Source organism: Colobus angolensis, unplaced genomic scaffold (genome assembly GCF_000951035.1).
Source record: "Colobus angolensis palliatus isolate OR3802 unplaced genomic scaffold, Cang.pa_1.0 Scaffold283, whole genome shotgun sequence".
In the NCBI taxonomy this organism is placed as follows: Eukaryota; Metazoa; Chordata; class Mammalia; order Primates; family Cercopithecidae; genus Colobus; species Colobus angolensis.
This window is the reverse complement of record NW_012116077.1, coordinates 2464959-2486630: the sequence shown is the minus strand read 5'-3', so window position 1 is coordinate 2486630 and position 21672 is coordinate 2464959. Positions and strand designations below refer to the sequence as shown.

The 21672-nt window shown below is 41.5% G+C and overlaps 1 protein-coding gene across 1 annotated transcript in view; it reads left to right on the top strand.

Moving 5' to 3' along the window:
• The first annotated feature begins 949 nt into the window (after nt 1-949).
• ARHGEF6 (Rac/Cdc42 guanine nucleotide exchange factor (GEF) 6) overlaps nt 950-21672 on the top strand; it is a 125237-nt gene continuing 104514 nt past the window's right edge. Inside the window, exons 1-2 of the mRNA XM_011948792.1 lie at nt 950-2312; nt 3538-3621. Coding sequence (XP_011804182.1) covers nt 2148-2312; nt 3538-3621 — 249 coding nt within the window. The 5' untranslated portion in view covers nt 950-2147. The remainder of the gene's footprint in view (nt 2313-3537; nt 3622-21672) is intronic.

Genomic DNA, 21672 nt, shown 5'->3' with positions numbered 1-21672 from the left:
TTCCATTACATAGATTTGGCCATGGGTCAACATCAGTGAAAACTTTTGATTGACTATACTTATTTTGCTTAAGTCACAAGTACATCAAACAAACCTTGTTACAGAACTATGGACAGACACAATAACATGAATGAGTCTGAAAATGATGATGTTGAGTTAAAGAAGCCAGGAAAAAGATAGTACCATACTGTGTACTTCCATTTATATAAGATTCTTGAAAATGCAAACTAATCTATAGACACTGAAAATAGATTGGTGGTTGCCTGGGATTTGGAGGCAAAGGGGAAAGAAAGAATTGAAAGGGCACAAGGAAGATTTTGGGGGTGATGGAAAGGTTTATCTGGATTGCATTTGTGTGATTGTATCAAAGATGTATGTATATGTCAAAATTCATTAAATCATATATATGCAGTTCCTTATGTGTCAGTTACAGCTTAATAAAATGGTAAAAATCATTAATGAGAAAAAATATTTGTTTTAAGTCATTTAAACTAACCAACAAGCAAAAAATCCTTGCTATAATCAGCTACTGTCCATATCAGGGACGCCATCTGAATACATTCATTTATTCATTCATTCATTCAATCAACATTTTTTAACATCTACTGTGTATACCTGGCAGTCTGCTGGTAACACAGTGTTAAATAAAACAAACAAGACCCCGAGTTTAGGAAGCTTACATTCTGGTGGAGGAGTCAGATCATCATATCAACAAGTGATAATAGTAAAGTGTGACAAGTGTCCTGAGAGAGCAAGAAAGGGCAGCTTTGAAAATGTTTAGTAGGGTTATCTAAGCTGATTCTTTGGTAGTAGATGCCTGAAGCTGTGTTGAAAAGAATTCTGAGGCTTAGCAGGAAAGAGCTATAAATGATCTGATGTGTCCCATGCTTGAGGAGAGGTAATCATGGTAAGTGCCACACATTTGCCAACATAGAGTTTTACTATTAAAGTTGGCCTTATCATAAATTTCCCAATAGTATGCGTATTTCAAGTGGATCTGAAAATGTTTGAGAATGATGAAGATCTCTTGTTATAGACTGTTTTTTTTTTTTTTTTTTCAGAGCAGTATTTTGAGTGCAAAGTGTTTTTTTGTTGGGGAAATATGAATCTTCTACATTGTAGTGTAGATAAAGGACAAGTGCTCTTTTGTTCTCAAACATTCTATTTTTTCAAATGTATTTTACCCACTTATGTGACTGAGTCTGAGCCTTTGCTTAGGGTATTGCAGCTGGATTATGTAGTGGAACCAGGTCCAGAAAAAGAATTGCTAAAGAATGCAAGTAAACAGGATGTCAGATGTTATCCTTAGCCTATTTCCCTAAACATAGCTTTTTGGCTGCAAAGTAAAATGCCATTCTTCTAGCTTCTGCTTATACACAGTGATGGCTGACAGCAGGCACAATCTTCGTTTGCTTGGCACGTTGTCACCATGCAACTCAACGTGTTTTGCAAGGAATCATCGTGACACACCATCTCTGGGAGATAGTATGAGGACATCCGGTTATTTCTTGGAAGAATTTTCTGCCTACCTTCTTTGAGCCCTGTTGTGCCAGCGTATCTCCCCATGAGGCTCAGATCTGTCTGACCTAAGAGCCAGTTGGCATCGTCCTCCTAACAGAAGCCAGATTTTCACTGGGGTTAGACTATTTATTGACAGTGTTTTCCCAGACTGGCCCATGAGTGTCTCATTTCCAAGGTCCCCTGAAGTGCTGGCTCACCTCTGTTTCCCAAAGCACTTGCTTGCTTGTCTCTCCTCCCTCCCCAGCATCCTTCTCACTTTCTTCCCTTATAACTTCTTGCACTCTGTGTGCGTGTGTGTGTGTGCGTGTGTGCATGTGTTTTTCTTCTTCTTTTTTTGTCCTAATGAATTTGTTTTACAGGTTTTGAAAAGGAAAAACCAGTGTTATCCAGGATTGTTACATTAATTCTTATCTGTTTCCACATCTTGGACCGTGATCTCTGTGGTTTTAAAATCCCATATTTTGAGTGGGTCCCGCTGTTGTTTGAGAAAAGTTGCTTTAAACCTTTGCTCTGCAAGCACCCGAAGAGAACTCATAAAAAGGAAGACAACAGCAGATGCAATCGCGGATGTGGCTTAGTCCTTGCAGCTGCCCCAGAGTGCTGTTTGGAGTGTACCGTCCTCAGTAATGAATCCAGAAGAACAAATCGTGACATGGCTTATATCTTTGGGAGTTTTAGATTCCCCTAAAAAGACCATCTGTGATCCGGAGGAGTTTTTAAAGTCCTCGCTGAAAAATGGGGTAGTTCTGTGCAAACTGATCAACAGACTCATGCCTGGCTCTGTGGAAAAGGTAAGGGAAATTTGTAGTCTCTTTGGGATTGCTTATCACCAGAGAGCAGCAATCATGTAACTCTTGAGATTTTTCTATTTCCCAGGCCGTGGGAATCTCCTACTTTAATATTTTTCTAAGAGTTAGACATTCTTTCTTACTGTTTTTGTAGTTTGAAAATGTAAGAAAATGAAATGTTATTCTTTAGTAATTGGCCCCCAAATTGTAGTATAGGGAAAACCTGTGACACCACTGGCAATAGGGGACAAGGAGAACACTCATATCACAAGCTTGCTCTATCATGGAGATGCAAGTTACATCTCCTTGTGTACCGAGGACATGTTTTGAACTTGGGCTACTTATGAGTCTGTGGAAAAATAGAATGATTTATAACAGATCTTGGTGGTGTTTTCTGGCAGTTTGACTAAAATCAGTGTAGATTTCCTTTTACAAAAATCCATTGAAGGAGAGACTATATAGCAACTAAGAGAAATAATTCAAAATGTCACATAAAGTTTGTAAAAGCAATAGAAACCAGATATATGTTTCGAATGCAATGTGCGTTCAAAGTGAAACTAACTTTACTCTCTTTAAAACAATTCAAGATTTTTAATAGCTGGAAACCCATGATCACAAGAATAGATAATTTCTTAGGTAGGCACTTTAAGTAGCTTAAAGGTACAATTTTACATTTACTTTCTTAAGGTCATCATGGACTGTGAGTATATCACTTTTGCCTTCATGAACCAGTTTGTATTTTTATTGAGCAAATAAATTTACTTATAGTTTCTTAAACTTGAGAGTGATTAAATAGTGATAAAATGTAAAGAAATGTGATCAAATGTAGAGAACAGCCAAGGGGAAATATAATTTTATTAAATTATCAGGGGGAAGGAGGAGAGAGAGAGGTACCAGGGATTGCTTCCTTTCTTGAAAGCAAGAACTAAGCTCAAAAAACTGTCTTGGTCTCCCTAATTTGCCATCAGCACGCTGGAATAGAAGGCATGAGAGAAAGCTTGTAAGTAGACATGACTTGCCACTAAAGGTTTGGTGACATTTGAAACAAAGATCGACCGTTTAGATTTTTGCATCACTTCCTTCAGTGGTTATTTCTCTTCCTGGATTGACAGCAGTGTTGCCCCACACCTTAAGAAGCCTGATTTCTCTAGTTATCAGCAAATGGTGAATATACTTTGCTTGGCATGGGATGACAATCTCCAAGTGACATTTCACTGTGTTCCTCTAGTTTTGTCTAGATCCCCAAACTGAAGCTGACTGCATCAACAACATCAATGACTTTCTGAAAGGATGTGCAACCCTCCAAGTGGAAGTAAGCCTACCCCGGGAGCCTTCCCTGTTGTTATTGTTTTTTTGCTCTGCTAATCAAGATTGGTAGTAAAAGTACTTGGTTTATTTTCACTGTCATTGGCCACTGAGTTAAACAGAGGTAGCAGACTGGTGGTCCCCAGTAATGGATTGCTAGTCTGTCTTTTCCAGAAACCAGTTCCAAGCAAAACAAAACAAAATCAAAACTCAAACAATGATGTCTTTTATATACAGCATCCAAGCCCTGTAAACAGGCTTCCAGTGACAGAGCTTGTGTGGGTGTGTTCCCCTACTAAGGGGGAACCAAAAGCAGGCCACTGACTGTTGGAGAGGGTCACTGTAATCCTCCCAAGTTGAGAAAAGAGGAAAGGCCATTGTTACTCCTTCCCATTAACACTTTAGAACAGAGGCCTTGAAAAGCTGAGAGAACTTGGCTCTGAGGTAGAAATTGTGTAGTAAATTTTGTTGCATTATTTTATATTATATGGATCCCTACAGTGTGTATAGGAAGTGTTGCTGAAAGGGAGTTGATACTTCCACATGTGCATCAAATTGCTTAACTTCTCTGTGCTTCATTATTTTTACCTGTAAAATGGACATGCTAATAGCCAACTCATGGGATTGCTTTAAGAATCAAATAAGGCTGGGCTTGGTGGCTCATGCCTTTAATCCTAGGCCGAGACAGAAGGATTGCTATAGCCCAGGAGTTCGAGACCAGCCTGCACAGTATGGTGAAATGGTGACTCTACAAAAAATACAATAATTAGCCAGGCATGGTGGCGTGTGCCTGTAGTCCCAGCTACTCGGGAGGCTGAGGTGGGAGGATCGCTTGAACCTGAGAGGTGGAGGTTGCAGTGAGCTGTGATCACACCACTGCACTCCAGTCTGAGTGACAGAAAGAGACCCTGTCTCAAAAAAAAGAATCAAATAAGATACTGCATAATAATTTAGGGCCAAGAGCTCCAACCTCATAAGATCTATGAGATAATTTATGTACAGTCCTTAACATAGGGCCTTGGGACAGAAGAAGTACTCTATATTAATAGATTAGCTTTAGTCATATTATCTGTGGACAAATAGTTGTGGTTTAAGCATGGACTCTAGTGCTAAACTTCTTGGGTTCAAATCTCAGTTCTCTCTTACTAGCAGCTTTGTGACCTTGGGCATGTTACTTAACTATGACTCTAGGCCTCAGTCTCCCGACCTACAAAATGGGAATAATAGTGGCACCTAACTCGTAGGATTTGTGTGACCTGTTTTAAAAATATTATTTCAATAGTTTGAGGGGAACAGGTAGGTGGTGTTTGGTTACATGGATAAGTTACTTAGTGGTGATTTCTGAGATTTTGGTGCTTCCATCACTTGAGCAGTGTACACTGTACCCAGTGTAGAGTCTTTTATCCCTCACCCCACTCCCACCCTTCCCCCTGAGTCCCCAGAGTCCATTATATCATTCTTATGCTTTTGCATCCTCATAGCTTAGCTCCCCCTTATAAATGATAACATATGTGATTTGGTTTTCCATTCCTGAGTTACTTCCCTTAGAATAATGGTCTCCACCTCCATCCAGGTTGTTCCACATTGATGCCAACATCTAATATTTTTTAGTTTTTAAATTGTGGCCATTTCTGCAGGAGTGAGGTGATATCTCATTGTGGTTTTGATTTGCATTTCCGATGCTTAGTGATGTTGAGCATTTTTTCATATGTTTCTTGGCCATTTGTATATGTTCTTTGAGAATTGTCTATTCATGTCCTTAGTCCACTTTTTGATGGGATTATTATTATTATTATTATTATTAATTTGAGACTGAGTCTCACTCTGTTGCCCAAGCTGGAGTGTAGTGGTGTCATCTTGGCTCACTGCAACCTCCACCTCCCCGGTTCCAGCGATTCTCCTGCCTCAGCCTCCTGAGTAGCTGGGATCATAGGCACCCACCACCACACCTGGCTAATTTTTGTATTGTTAGTAGAGACAGGGTTTCACCATGTTGGCCAGGCTGGTCTCAAACTCCTGACCTCAGGTGATCTGCCCATCTCGGTCTCCCAAAGTGCTGGGATTACAGGCGTGAGCCACCATGCCTGGCCTATTTGTTTATTTTTATTATTGATTGATTGATTGATTGATTGATTGATTTTTGTTGATTTGTTTGAGTTCCTTGTCGATTTTGGATATTAGACCTTTGTCAGATGCATAGTTTGCGAATATTTTCTCCCACATTGTGAGTTTTCTGTTTGCTTTGCTGATTATTTCTTTTGCTGTGCAGAAACTTTTTAGTTTAATTAGGTCCCATCTATTTATCTTTGTTTTTGTTGCCTTTGTTTTTGAGTTCTTGGTCATGAACTCTTTGCCTAAGCCAATATCTAGAAGAGTTTTTCCAATGTTATCTTCTAGAATTGTTATGGTTTCAGGTCTTAGATTTAAGTCCTTTATCCATCTTGAGTTGATTTTTGTAGAGAGGTGAGAGATAAGAGATGAGGTGAGAGATGAGGATCCAGGTTCATTCTCCTACATGTGGCTTGCCAATTACCCCAGCACTGTTTGTTGATTAGGGTGTTGTCTCCCCGCTTTCTGTTTTTGTTTGCTTTGTCAAAGACCAGTTGGCTGTAAGTATTGGGCTTTATTTCTGGGTTCTCTCTTCTGTCTCATTGGTTTATGTGCCTATTTTTATACCACTACCATGCTGTTTTGGTAACTACAGGCTTGTAGTATAGTTTGAAGTCAGGTCATGTGATGCTTCTAGATTTGTTCTTTTTGCTTAATCTTGCTTTGGCTATGTGTGTTCTTTTTGGGTTTCATATGAATTTTAGGATTGTTTTTTCTAGTTCTGTCAAGAATGATTATGGTATTTTGATGGGAATTGCATTTAATTTGTAGATTGTTTTTAGCAATATGGTCTTTTTCACAATATTGATTCTACCCATCCATGAGCATGGGATGTGTTTCCATTTGTTTGTGTCATCTATGATTTCTTTCAGCAGTGTTTTGTAGTTTTCCTTGTAGAGATTTTTTCACCTCCTGGGTTAGGTATATGCCATATTCTTTTTTTTGCAGCTGTTGTAAAAGTGGTTGAGTTCTTGATCTGATTCTCAGCTTGGTTGCTGTTGGTGTATAGTAGTGTTACTGACATATTGATTTTGTATCCTGAAACTTTACTGAATTCATTTTTCAGATCTAGGAGCTTTTTGGATGTGTCTTTAAGGTTTTCTAGGTATACAATCATATCATCAGCAAACAGTGAGAGTTTGACTTCCTCTTTACCGATTTGGATGCCCCTTATTTCTTTCTTTTGTCTGATTGCTCTGGCTAGGACTTCCAGGACTATGTTGAACAGAAATGGTGAAAGGGGGCATCCTTATCTAGTTCCAGTTCTCAGGAAGAATGCTCTCATATTTTCCCTGTTCAATATAATGTGGGCTGTGGGTTTGTCATAGATGGCTTTTATTACCTTAAGGTATGTCCCTTCTATGCTGATTTTGTGGAGGGTTTTAATCATAAAGGGATGCTGGATTTTGTCAAATGCTTTTTCTGCATCTATTGAGATGATCATGTGATTTTTGTTTTTAATTCTGTTTATGTGGTGTATCACATTTATTTACTTGCATGTGTTAAACCAAACCTGTATCCCTGGTATGAAACCCATTTGATCATTGTGTATTATCTTTTTGATATGCTATTGGATTCAGTTAGCTAGTATTTTGTTGAGAATTTTTACATCTGTGTTCATCAGGTGTACCGGTCTGTAGTTTTCTTTTTTGTTATGTCCTCTTCTGGTTTTGGTCTGAGGGTAATACTGGCTTCATAGAATGATTTAGGGAGGATTCTCTCTTTCTCTGTCTTTTGGAATAGTTTTAGTAGGATTGGTACCAATTTTTCTTTGAATGTCCAATAGAATCATGTGACGTTTCAATGAATTCAAATATATGAAAAGGCCCCAGAAGAGTGCCTGGAATGTAGTAAGTATTCTCGGCGTGGTAGATATTATTATTAGCAATACTAGTAGCTTTGGCCCAGATAAACTTTGCTTCCTTCACCATTTTTCCTAAAGTTAGCTGTAGGACCAGGTTATATCTGACTCAAAATATTTTATTCCATTTTCCCCTATTGCCCAGTTTGCACCCTCTCTCTCAATCTCTGTTTCTTTCTCTCTCACTGTTTATGTGTGGGTCTGAGTCTGTGGCTTTTGAGGTTGGTGTGATGGGCGACCACTTTATATCCCTTATAGAATAATGTCTACTATGGAATTTTCTCTTTTTCTATTATGGTGCAGACTTCAGGAAATTTTAAATTTTTCTTTAATAAATACTATGATATTTTCCTTTTTTTTTTTTTTTTTTGTTTGAGACAGAGTCTTGCTCTGTCGCCCAGGCTGGCGTGCAGCGGCTGGATCTCAGCCCACTGCAAGCTCTGCCTCCTGGGCTCAAGCGATTCTCATGCCTCAGCCTCTCAAGTAGCTGGGATTACAGGCATATACCCAGCTAATTTTTGTATTTTTAGTAGAGACAGAGTTTCACTATGTTAGCCAGGCTGATCTCAAGCTCCTGACCTCAAGTGATCTGCCTGCCTCGGCCTCCCAAAATGCTGGGATTACAGGCATGAGCCACTGCACCTGGCCAATACTATGGTATTTTTTTTTTTTTTTCAAATAAAAACATGGTGAAGTTGCCAATGATTTCTGCATTCTAAAGCTGCCAGAAGGTTTGCCGGGCTTCTTTGCAGTTCCAAGAATACTGGATGATACAGAAATACCTTCCAGGTTAGGCATTGTTCAGGATTTTTCTGATAACTAACGCTTACTCCTTTAAGCACCAATGCTTAAAATATTCTTCCACTTTGAATAGAAATATTTTTTTAAAGTTATGTTTATTACTTTTATTTTTTTATGGGACACTTCAAAAATTTTTGTGTTCTTCTTGTGCAGGAGCCATACAAATATTCTCTATCTCATTCCAATTTTAGTATATGGGCTGCTGAAGTGAGCACAAGATAGAAATATTTCTAAAATGTATGTCTTAATTTTCTCTCTTCTTAAATAAGAGACACTGGAAACATTTTTATTTCTTTTTGATAATTCTTGCTGACCTGAACATTATATGAGTATTGTAATGAGGCAATATCTGGCATCGTGGTTAAGCACATGCCTTCTCTAGTTTGACAGACCTAGATTAGAATCTTGGCTTGGTCAATTACTGGCTGCATAACTCTGGGAAAGTTACTTGACCTCTCTATGCTCCTTTTTCCTTATCTGTATAATGGAGACATTAATAATATCTGCTGTATATGATTGTTTTAAGGATCAAATGAGATAATACATCCAAGGCACTTAATATAGCACTGCACATAAGGCATGCACAATAGCTGTTTTCTGTGGTGTTATTACTAGGTAATGTTCTTTGCATTGCTGTGTGCAAAATTATTCTTGTAAAGGATATATAGGAGCCATATCAAGGCACTCCTAGAAACCAGAAAGAAGACTAATAATCAGTACATAAGGAATGAGACCGAAAGCTGAGCTGGGGAGCATAAAGCAGCCAAGAAGACTCATCATCTTGTCTCAAGCTTCCAGGTAGCTGGAAGACAGACCTAAACATAAATATTTGCAAATGTCACTGGATAGAGTCTCTCTGAGGCCCAAAGTGCCTGGCACAGTGCCTGGCATAGGACATACCTAATAGATTTTTGTTGACTCTATAAAGCTGTAGATGTACAAAAAGCAAGAAGAGCAGGACTTGATTGTTGCTTAGAACACACTATTATTTATCTAAAGAAAAAATACTGACTTGAAATTGTCAGCTTGGAAATGCAGAAAAATGGAGCCACAGATGCAGCACCATACCGACAAATTGAGTATTGGGCTCTGAGGCATGGTGACCACATTAAAAAAGCTGTTGCCTTCTGGTCCTCTGGGTGGCCAGTTGGCTTCTCCAAGTGACCTCCATCTGTGTGTTCTCATATGGCTACAATGTCTTAGGGTCTTTAGAGGATCACACATTTAGTAACTGATCAGGAAAGTCTGCTGAGACATCTGGGAACAAAGTGCTCTCTGAAGCATCCCACCATCTTCTTGATAGTGTCCTTTGTAACACAATTTTTTTGTTGTTGTTGTCTGTTTGTTTGAGAAGGAGTCTTGCTCTGTCGGCCAGGCTGGAGTGCAGTGGCACAATCTTGGCTCACGGCAACTTTGGCTTCTTAGGTTCAAGTGATTCTCATGCCTCAGCCTCCCAAGTAGCTGGAATTACAGGCGCCTGCGACTATGCCTGACTAATTTTTGTATTTTTAAGTAGAGATGGGGTTTTGCCATGTTGGCCAAGCTCTCCTGGCCTCAAATGATCCACCTGCCTCAGCCTCCCAAAAGGCTGGGATTACAGGCATTAGCCACTATGCCTGGCCCATAAAAGTGTATTAATTAGACATTTTTGTTTTTTATTTTCAATTTTTGTGGGTACATAGCAGGTGTATATATGTGTGGGGTACATGAAGTGTTGTGATATAGGCATGTAATGTGTAATAATTCCATCATGGAGAATGGGGTATCCATACCCTCAAGCATTTGTCCTTTGTGTTACAAACAATTCAATTACACTCTGTAAGTTATTTTAATATGTACAGTTATTATTGACTATAGTCACCCTGTTGTGCTATCAAATAGTAGGCCTTATTCATTCTTTTTTTTTTTTTTCATTTTTTTGTACCCATTAACCATCCCTACCTCCTTCCCCACTACACTTCTCAGTCTCTGGCAACCTGTCTTCTACTCTCTATGTCCATTAGTTCAATTGTTTTGATTTTTAGATCCCACAAATAAGTGAAGACATGTGATGTTTGTCTTTCTGTACCTGGCTTATTTCACTTAACATAATGACCTTCAGTTCCATCTATGTTGTTGCAAATGACTGATTCTCATTCTTCTTTATGGCTGAATAGTACTCCATTGTGTATACATACCACATTTTCTTTATCCATTCATAAACACTTTATCCATTCAGCAACACTTAGGTTGCTTCCAAATTTAATTTGCGAACAGTGCTATAACAAACACAGGATCGCTGTTATCTCTTCCATATACTGATTTCCTTTCTTTTGCGTAACATACCCAGCAGTGGGATTGCTGGATCGTATGGTAGTTCAATTTTCAGTTTTTTGAGGCACCTCCAAACTGTCCATAATGGTTGTACTAATTTACTTTCCCACCAGCAGTGTATGAGGGTTCCCTTTTCTCCACATCCTCTCTGGCTTTTGTTATTGCCTGTCCAAAAATTTTTAATTTGGATGAAGTCAAATTCATCACTTTTGTTGCTTGGGCTTTTGGTGTCATATCTAAGAAACTCTTTTGAGGCCGGGCGCGGTGGCTCAAGCCTGTAATCCCAGCACTTTGGGAGGCCGAGACGGGTGGATCACGAGGTCAGGAGATCGAGACCATCCTGGCTAACACAGTGAAACCCCGTCTCTACTAAAAAATACAAAAAACTAGCCGGGCGAGGTGGCGGGCGCCTGTAGTCCCAGCTACTCGGGAGGCTGAGGCAGGAGAATGGAGTAACCTGGGAGGCGGAGCTTGCAGTGAGCTGAGATCCGCCACTGCACTCCAGCCTGGGCGATAGAGTGAGACTCCGTCTCAAAAAAAAAAAAAAAGAAAAGAAACTCTTTTGTAATTAAATGTCTTGAAGAATTTTTTTCTTGTTTTCTTCTAAGAATAATATAGTTTTACATTAAGGTCTTTGATCTATTTTGAGTTAATTTTTGTATATGGTAGGAGATAGGGGTCCAAATTCATTCTTTTGCATATGCACATCCAGTTGTTTCAGTACCATTTGTTGAAAATACAACATTAACCAATTCCTCCATTGAATTGATTAATGTAGCTATGTAGTAAGTTTTAAAAGCAGAAGGTATGAGTCCTTCAACTTTGTTCTTCATTTTCAAAATCACTTTGGCCATTCTGGATCCCTTGCATGTCCATGTGAATTTTAGGATCAGCTTGTCAATTTCTGCAAAAAAGACCAGCTGAGATTTTGATAGTGATTGTGTTCAATCTATAGATTGCTTTGGGGAGTGTTGCCATCTTAATAGTATTAAATGTTTGGATCCGTGAACATGGGATGTATTTCCACTTATTTGTCTTTAATTTAATTCAGCAATATTTTGTACTTTTCAGTGTACATGTCTTATACCTTCTTGGTTCAATTTATTCCAAAGGATTTTATTATTTTTGGTGTTATAAAAAAAAAGGATTGTTTTCTTGATTTGATATTTAAATTATTCACTGCAAATATATAGAAATATAATTTTTTTTTTTTGAGACAAGATCTTACTCTGTTGCCCAGGCTGGAGTGCAGTGGTGTGATTATAGCTCACTGCAGTCTCAAACTCCTGGGCTCAAGTGATTGTCCTACCTCAGCCACCTGAGTAGCTGTGACCACAGGTGTGGAGCACCATGCTTGGCTAATTTTTATATTTTTTATAGATACAGGGTTTCACCATGTAGCCCAGGCTGGTCTCAAGCTCCTGCGCTCAAGTGATCTACCTGTCTCAGCCTCCCAAGGTGCTGGGATTACAGGCATGAGCCACGGTGCCTGCCCAATTGATTTTTAATGTTCATCTTGTATTCTTCACTTTGATGAACTTATTCATTAGTTTGAATAGTTTTTTAGTGGATTCCCATATGGTTTGCTTATACAAGAGTATGCCATTGGTAAATAGAGATAGTTTTACTTCTTCCTTTCCAATCTGGATGCCTTTTATTACATTTTCTTCCCTAATTTTTCTGGCTGGAACCTCCGGTACAATGTTTAATAGAAGTGATGAGTGCAGACAGTCTTTCACCATTGATATGATGTTAAATGTGGGTTTTTGGTAAATGCCCTTTATCAGATTGAGGAGGTTTCTTTATATTCTGAGTTTGTTATAAATGTTTTGTTTTGTTTTTATCATGAAAAGGGTTTGATTTTGTCAAATGCTTTTTCTACGTCTATTAAAATGACCGCTGGTTTTTGTTTGTTATTATATTTGTGTGCTGTATTACATCAATTGATTTTCATATATTAAATCAATCTTGCATTCCTGGGATAAAAACCAGTAGATTATGTTATATATGCACATAGAAATTTGTGCACATTTGTGACTATTCCTGAAGGATCTTTCTTCATAGAAATTGGATTACTGTGTGAAATTATGATAGATAATGTCAAATTGCCCTAGAAAAATGTTATACCAAGTTACACTCTCACCAATAGTGTACACAGTGTCTTCTTCCTGTCCTTGGCAACACTGGATATTATTTGTCTTTAATGTTTGCTAAACTGATGGATGAAAATGGCACTTCATTTATTGCTGTAATTTGTATTTCATGATTACTAATGAGTTTGGACATCCTCTTATCCCTTTATAGTCTATTTGCATTTCCTTTTTGTGAACCAAATATATCTTTCTTATTTTCTTACAGAATGGACAAGGCAGGGAAAATGCTCAGGTCCCAAGTGAAAAGTTTCCAGAATATATGGAAGAATCCTCCTGTCTAGGTAGAGGGTTACTGATGTCTCTCAACAACACAAGTTCTAGCAATGGCAGTTTTATTTTTGTGTTGCCCCTGAAGTTGGTGAGAGTTGGGGGCACCTACAATTCTTCTGATCAGTGAAGAATGGCCTGGGTAGTACCTCTTTGACTGCATTGTCCTGGCTACAACTACATGATCGACTGGTCTCTGAAAGCTCTAAACCTATGGTTTTCCTCTTAGCTAATCCTTTCCACTGCCATATCCCCAGAAGGTAATCTGCCTTTGTCCTCTGCCACCATTACTACCAACCCATTGCCAGGGACACCCTACCACCTCCAATTCTGCTCCTGAGCCAAGTTTATTATTTATTTATTTATTTTTGAGATGGAGTCTCGCTCTGTCACCCAGCTGGAGTGCAGTGGCGTGATCTAGGCTCACTGCAGTCTCCACCTCCTGGCTTCAAGGGATTCTTGTGCCTCAGCCTCTCAGGTAGCTGGGATTACAGGTGCCCGCCATCGTGCCTGGCTAATTTTTGTATTTTTAGTAGAGACAGGGTTTTGCCATGTTGGCCAGGCTGGTCTCGAATTCCTGACCTCAAGTGATCCATCTGCCTCTGCCTCCCAAAGTCCTGGCTGGGATTACAGTCATGAGCCACTGCACCCAGCCCCGAGTTTATTTTTTAAAAAGATATTTTATTCTGGAGGGATTTCATTGAATGTATATGAGGTTCAATTAGTACTTATTTCACTTTCTTTCTTCCTCCTTCCCTCTCTTCCTCCTTCCCTCTCTTTCTCCTCTCTTACTCCCTCTCTTACTCTCTCTTGCTCTCTTTCTCTTTCTCCCCCTCTCTCTTTCTTTCCAGTACCAGCTGGTAGCAGTATGTTTTTTTCTCTGCCCCCACCCCCTCATTCCCTCCTGTCTCCCTGAGTCACTCCATCTGCCTTGTCACCGGAACAGCATGGGTGCTCTCCCCAAAGTGAGGTTTGTGGGATGGACCATTTGCCATTTCCCAGGGTCTGCTCTGCAGGGAAGGAGTTCTGAAAGTAAGGCAGCTCTACTAATGATCATGAGTCAAGGCTAAATATCTAGCAACGCAGTGCCTCCTGGGAGGAGTTAGGCACAAGGCCCAGCAACTAACCAGTAGTTGTAATGGGTATCAGCAGATCTTCTTTCAAGCCCTGACCCTGCCACTTGCGTGAAGTCAGGATCTCCTTTTCCAGGCCTCAGTTGAGTCATCTGTAAAGTGAGGAGACTAGAGTAGGGGTTGGGTAATGTCTGATGGTTGTAATGTCTGTTTTTAACTGGCCCATTTCCATCAGTTTCTGCTAGGCAAAGCTTTGCATATTTAGCTGCTCAGTTGGAACTAGTAGGAAGACCAAAGAGGATTTTGGCAAGTTCTTTTCTTCTGTTGTGCAAATCTGACATGCTTAATGGAATTTCCAAGAGTTACATTAAACGTCACCCGAGTCTGGCCATCCTAATGTTTTACAGAGTGCATTGTATTTCTGTAAAAATTAGACTTTGAGTAAGATTTTAAATATTTCCCATCTATCATGAACGTTTTCGTTCTCTCTCATAAGAGACTATTTGATTTGGGGCCTGTTATCGGAAAGGCCGGGAAGGGCATCGAGGATAGTTGGAGGCAGGGTGGTATGTGAAGGGCCTCTGGAGAGCCAGCGCTTCTCGGGTGTCTCAGCGGCTCACCATAGAGTTTGGGGGTTCTGAGTTGCATCTGGGGGTGAGGGAGGAAGCAGGCCACCAGAAAGGGCTAGTCCATGAGTCCGGGAATCCCGCCTGAAGCTCTGGCAGTGACCCGCAGCATGCCAGGCACCGGCAGGGCTGAAGCAGGCGGCAGCAGCATGCGCAGTGTGGCCGCCGCCAGTATACCGCGGCTTTTGCTGCTGCCACAGCTACCAGGGCTGCTGCTGCTGCTGCTGCTGCTGCTGCTGCTCTGCCTGCGCCGCTGTCACTTCCAGTTCCTACTTCTGCGATCCAGGTCCGGGTCACTGCTTACCCGCTGCTGGCCCAGTGCCTCCAGGCCGCTTTCCCTCCGCTGCTCGGCTCTGGCTCCGGCTGCGGGCAGGAGGGGACAGGCATGGGCAGCTGAGCGTGGTCTGGAGAAGCCTCGCGGGCTGGCTCCCCCGGCAGTCGCTACCCTCCAGTCGCCGCCCTGCGCACCCTCGCCCGGCTCGCAGCTAGCGCACCCAGCGGGGCGCGCCCCCGGCGCCCCCAGTTCGGCCCCGCGATCCTCCGCCCGCCGAGCGGTACGGCTATGGCAACAAGAACTTGAGGACAAGACTCTGACTTCCCTTTAGATTAAAAAACAGTCTCTGGGCTGGAGAGGTTGCGGGAGCGGCACAGAGTTTGGAGACGGGCGCCCCCTCCTCGCCCGCGTCCAGGCGCAAAGTTGCAGCAGCCCCTCCCCGCTGGGGCGAGCCTAGCCCAGCTCTCCAGTTTCGCCCTGGTGGCGGCCGCGCTCAGGGCAGGGTCCCAGCTCCGGCTGGGTTGATCGGTTCCCGCAGCCTTGGCACAGGCTTGCCCGCCCGTTCGCCGGCCCCGTGACTCGGGAGGGCGAGCGGCTTCCAGGAGGCGGCGGCGGCACGGCTGGAGTGAGGGAGCAACCGGAGGACAGGCGGGCAGCGGCCGAGCCAGGTGACCTGCCTGGGGGCAAAAGGGTCAGGGGAAGGGGAGCGCGCGAGGGCCCGGGGGTGGGTGCCGAAGGACCCCCTTTGGAGAGGAACCGCCCTTCTTCCCCACTGCCGTGGCTCGCAGCCCCAGCTGCGGGGTCCGTTCTCTGCCAGGGCCTCACAGTTCGCTAAGATCCAGGGTGCCGGGAAGGGGGAGATGGGGGCCGAGGGCGCAGAGCGAGGACGCGCCAAACTTAGGGGCGAGTTGTCCAGCTCTGGCCGCAAGGTTTGCATCCCACTGGATTCTTTCCTTCCCCCACAACCAGAGCAGGAGTTAACAGTACCATTTTTAATACTAATTTGATGCCCTCCCAACCCCGAGCATCCATACATTTGGGGATGTTTTCTGCGTTGAGTACAGAGATCTGTCGCAGAAATGGTTTGTGGATGGAAAAGACCTGTATTCTACAAGCTGTTCCAAAGTGCCTGTAGTTAATTTCAAGTTTTCATTTTCCAGTCATTTAGGAACCCAACAGGTATTTGAGTTATTTCGTTTCTTAGCTCTACGGCAGAGAGCCCTCAAGTTTATCTCTGCCTCTTCAAAGGTCTTATATTTTCATTTTTGATTTGTTATTGTTTTTGGATATAGGGATAACTCACATGATATTTTTCCCTTAATGTGTAGTGGGAGTAAAAATACAGTAAATGAATATATTTTCCTCTGCAATTATGTGTATTTTGGTCGATAAAAGCTTTGCATAAACAAAAGAAACCTTACAAATTAGGATAAATTTCAGTTGATGTTCTGTAAAGTATTAATAATTTTAAAGGCAAGATTCAAAGGTTCAAACTGTTTTTTTTTTTTAAACTTATATTTGCCTGGAAAACTCATAGTGTCCTTGGACTTCCTATCTTAATTTTGACATTGACCATGGTAAGAGGATCTCTGATGACATCATTTGCTCCATCTACAGTCTGGAATTCTGTGACTGAGAGCACCTCTCTCCAAAACATAAGGCCTGGTCCTGCCCTTGTGCTTCAGCTGAGGCATTTCCAAGGATTTCTCTTCGGCAAAGTATTATGCTACATGCCAGGCAATGCTGCAGTCCCTTCTTACATAATAAGCCAGCTTCAGGCCGGTGTACACTTTGGGTGTGCTTAGAGCAGTTAAAACAAGGGAATGTTCTGTCTTAGTCTGGGTGCTGGGGCAGATGATTGGAGTTTTGGACAAAGTAAATTTCCAGCTACTATTCTCATATTGCATTTCTTTGGTGCTTAATTTTTTGAATGCCTTCTACTTATCTGAAACTCCCCCATGCCCTTGTAAAGGATGTAGGAGAGATGGCATTACTTTCACTTGACAGAGAAACAGTAAAGTTTAGTTAGTCGAAGTCATACAGCTTATCACTGGTAGGATCAAAACTCTAACCTGCATCTCCTGCTTTCAGCCTAAGTTTTTTCTTTGTTCATTTGTTTTTACTAGAACGTGACATCTTATACAAAAGTGTTTTATTTGGCACATTTTATGGATGGTATGTCTTCCAAGCTACTAATTTTTCCTATTCTTTTTTGCCTACTCACATCTCAGCCTTGTCTTTGCTTGTGCAGGGCTGGTGCTGTTCTTAGGGGTAAGGACAAGAGCAGAGTTTTCCAAAGGATGGTCTGTGGTTTGTATTTACCTACAGTCTGCCTCCTCTCCACTCACATTCAGGGATAGCAGGTGCTGAATAGAGTGAGTAGCCAGGGCCCCGAAATTTCTGATATTCATTTGACATCATTAGTCCAAGTATAATATTACTTCAATCTTTACAAAGAAACTCATTCAGGAGAGGAAATTCAAGAGTATGAGTTTTGTTCCTTTATAGCAATCTGTTTATCACTATGCTTAGGACCATAGATGCAAAGGAGGAAAAGGAGTTGAGTATCTACCATTTCTCAGGCACCTCCTATGTTCCAGGCACTATGCTAGGTGCTTTAAGTCTATTATCATATTTAACCCTTGCAACACTCCTGGGAGGTAGGTGGCATTGTACTCATTCTACCCTGGTGGAAACTAAGGTTTGGAGATGATCCAGACTGATGCCTCATCCTGCCAGTACCAAGAAGAACCGGAATGTAATCACTGATGTACTTGACTCCAGAACTCATTCCCTTTGTCTTGTGCTAGGCTGTTGCCCCCCAAAGCTAGTGATAAATATAGGAACACCTAGCTCCTTTGTTTTCAGACATGACTGTACATTGGAATCACTTGGGATGCTTTTTAAAAATACAAATGTTGGAGTCTTGTAACCCAGAGATTTTGAGTTAATTGATCTGCAATGAGGCCCAGCCACTGGTATTCCTTTTTAAAAAAGTGCTTAAATCAACTTTATATTTACATTCAGGAAATTGCACAAATCCTAAGCATATAGTTTGGTGAATCTTCACAAACTGACACACTTGTACAGTCTGCACCCTTACTAAGAAACAGAACAGTATCGGTGCCCAGAAGCTATCCTCGTGCCCCTTCCCAGTCACTATGCCTCACCAAGGGGCACTACTATCATGACTATCCACCACTATCATAGTAGATTCTCTGCCTTCCTGCCTGTTTTGATACTCTATATGAGCAGACTCATACAGTATGTACTCATTTGCATGAGGTTTCTTTCACTCAGCATAATATTTGTACAAGTCACCCATGTTGTTGCAGGTAGTAGTGGTTCACTTTTTTTCTTGCTGTATAATATTTCATTGTATGGATATATCATGTTTTGTTTTTCTATTCACTTGTTGATGGACATCTACATTGTTTCCAGTTTTCGTTTGCTGTGAACAATGCTGCTATGAAGATCCTTGTGAGTGTCTCCTGGAGAATATGTACACCCATTTCTGTTGGGTTTATGTATTACAGTGGCACTGCTAGGTCATAGGGTCTGCATGTGTTCAGCTTTAGTAGATACTGTCCAGCTGTTTCCCAAGTTGGACAAGCCTCGTGATTTTTTGTTTTGAAAGCTCTGCAAGTGATTCTAATGTGCATCCAGAGTTGAGAACCATTTCCCTGGTTTATCCACAGTTCAGCAACCTAGTGACCTCAAGTGTCTGCCACTAAACTGAGAACCATACAGAAGGAGATCCCAACTTTCTTCTCAGCCTGGAATCTTCTGGACAGTCTTCTCAGCAAAACTGGGCAGCTTACACCCATTTTCCCATAATCCCTTGTGCCAAGCTACCTTTATACTGCTCGTCCACCCCTGCTTTGGTTTATTTGTGAACACATCTGCTAATCTCAGAACTTTTCAAAGGTAGGAACTAGAGCCTGATCATCTTTATTTTATTTCTTTATTTGTTTTGAGACGGAGTCTTGCTCTGTGGCCCAGGCTGGAGTGCAGTGGCCGGATCTCAGCTCACTGCAAGCTCCGCCTCCCGGGTTTAGGCCATTCTCCTGACTCAGCCTCCCGAGTAGCTGGGACTACAGGCGCCGCCACCACGCCCGGCTAATTTTTTGTATTTTTAGTAGAGACGGGGTTTCACCGTGTTAGCCAGGATGGTCTCGATCTCCTGACCTCGTGATCCACCCGTCTCGGCCTCCCAAAGTGCTGGGATTACAGGCTTGAGCCACCGCGCCCGGCCAGCCCTGATCATCTTTATAACCCTAGCACCTGGTACAGGACATGGCACAGAGCAAGTGCTTAGGAAGGGTTTGTTAGATGAAAGATTGATAGAATGACTGAGTACTCAGAGAAGATCTGGGCTGCAAAAGAGACATCCCATCTTTGCACTAAGAATTATGTACTTTATTCATAGGACACTGCTTCAGGCCCTCGCTCAAAGCCTAATTGCTTTTACTTATCTCAGCATGTTAGCATTATGGGTAATCTGGTTGCTCACCCTGAAACAGATTAGAAATAGCAGATTAAATGAGATGAGGTAAGGTATGTGAAAGCACATTGTAAACTGGAAAATAGCATCTAAATAGAAAGTTGTGATAAAGGGAAATGAGGGGCTGCTGTAGATTAGGTACACTGGCAATGGCAGAAAGTCTATGTATCCATGTATAATGTGGAAGAACTGAAATCAACAGCATGTCAGCAAAGGAGACAGAAAAACTATGAAAAGCAGACCCCCAAACACATAACTCTGGGGACTTTTGATGTGGTGTCAGGCATGCTGTGTGGTCTAGTCGCTGGAATATGTTCCTTTTCCTGCCTTGGTCTGGTTTTGAGTCCTGGTCAGGGCAGCCTTTTTTTCTTCAGAAGTAGTATACCAGTGCAGGGACTATGAGCTTGAGCTTTGGACTTGGGCTGACCTGGTTGGCTACTTATTAGGTATATGCTAACCTCCTACGAGGTAGTAGTAATACCACTTATTAAGTATATGCTTCTGGCTGGGCGCGGTGGCTCACGCCTGTAATCCTTGCACTTTGGGAGGCCGAGGCGGGCATATCACTTGAGGTCAGGAGGTCAAGACCAGCCTGACCAACATGATGAAACCCCATCTCTACTAAAAATACAAAAATTAGCCAGGCATGGTGGCATGAGCCTGTAACTGCAGCTACTTGGGAGGCTGAGGCAGGAGAATCGCTTGAACCTGGGAGGCAGAGGTTGCAGTGAGCCAAGATTGTGCCACTGCACTGCAGCCTGGATGACAGAGAGAGACTCTGGTTAAAAAAAAAATATATATATATATATGCCTCTTCCTAGGGTTAAATGAAAGAAAGCAAGTAAAGCACTTAGCACTGTCCTTGGCACTGAGTGAATTCTCAATACAAGCTAGTTCCTAATTGGAATTTTAATATATCCCAGTAGATCAGTGTTCTGGGATATATTAGATAAAAAACATTGCATTATTTAAAAAAAAAAGTTCACTTAGTTCAGTTATGTTAAGCTAACTCTGTTTAAGAAGTGAGTCACTGATTTTTAGAAAGATTTCCTTTTGAAGATGTAACATTTAAAAAAATTGAAAGGGTAGGCTGACGTGATGGCACACGCCTGTAATCCCAGCACTTTGGGAGGCCGAGGCAGGAGGATCACCTGAGGTCAGGAGTTCAAGACCAGCCTGGCCAACATGGTGAAACCCCATCTCCACAAAAATACCAAAATTAGCTGAGCATGATGGCAGGTGCCTGTAATCCCATCTACTCAGGAGGCTGAGGTGGGAGAATCGCTTGAACCCAGGAGGCGGAGGTTGCAGTGAGCTGAGATTGTGCCATTGCACTCCAGCCTGGGCAACAAGAGCGAAACTCCATCTCAAAAAAAAAATAAAAAAAAAATTGGAAGGGTAAACTGCGGGCTTTCCAAGGGTTCTGAGGTTTTACTAGTTACATTTGGAATTTAGACAGGGCTAAAACTTGAAATAGGAAAAACAAAATCCAGCCATCTTGTCTCTCAGTTCTATGCTCTATTCGGCCGAGACCACTTGTTTTTGGGAAAACGTTTTTAAAAATAAAGTCAAAGGTAAAATCCTCAAATATTTTCTAATACTTAACACATCTCTAGAAGGCAAAACAAAGTTGAATATTTCTGGGCGTCTTAGATGAACAGTGATGTCAGACTTGGCCTCTGTTCTCCATGCTTAACAGCAGAAATTAATCCTTCAACATTATTAGCATCTTTCACTCACTATTAAAGTGCTTTTGTTTCTGAGTTTAAAAGTCTCTGTGTTTTCATCATAGAAATAATTCAAATTTAGATTACAGCATGTTGAAATGTGTTTAAAATAATTTGGATATTATATTTAATTGGTTTTTATATTTTATTTGGAAGGCTACATAAAGACAGTTTAAATTTCCGTGATATTGCAGCCCAGTGATATCCATGGAACAGAGATTGGAATTTTAAACTACAGTTTCAGACAATATACATGCAATCTGAAGAGTTTTAGGAACTCCTTGTAAGAGTTCTTGTTCTTTCCCTAGCTTGTTGTCTTGCTGTTGTTCTCAATGCTTAGCATGGTCAAT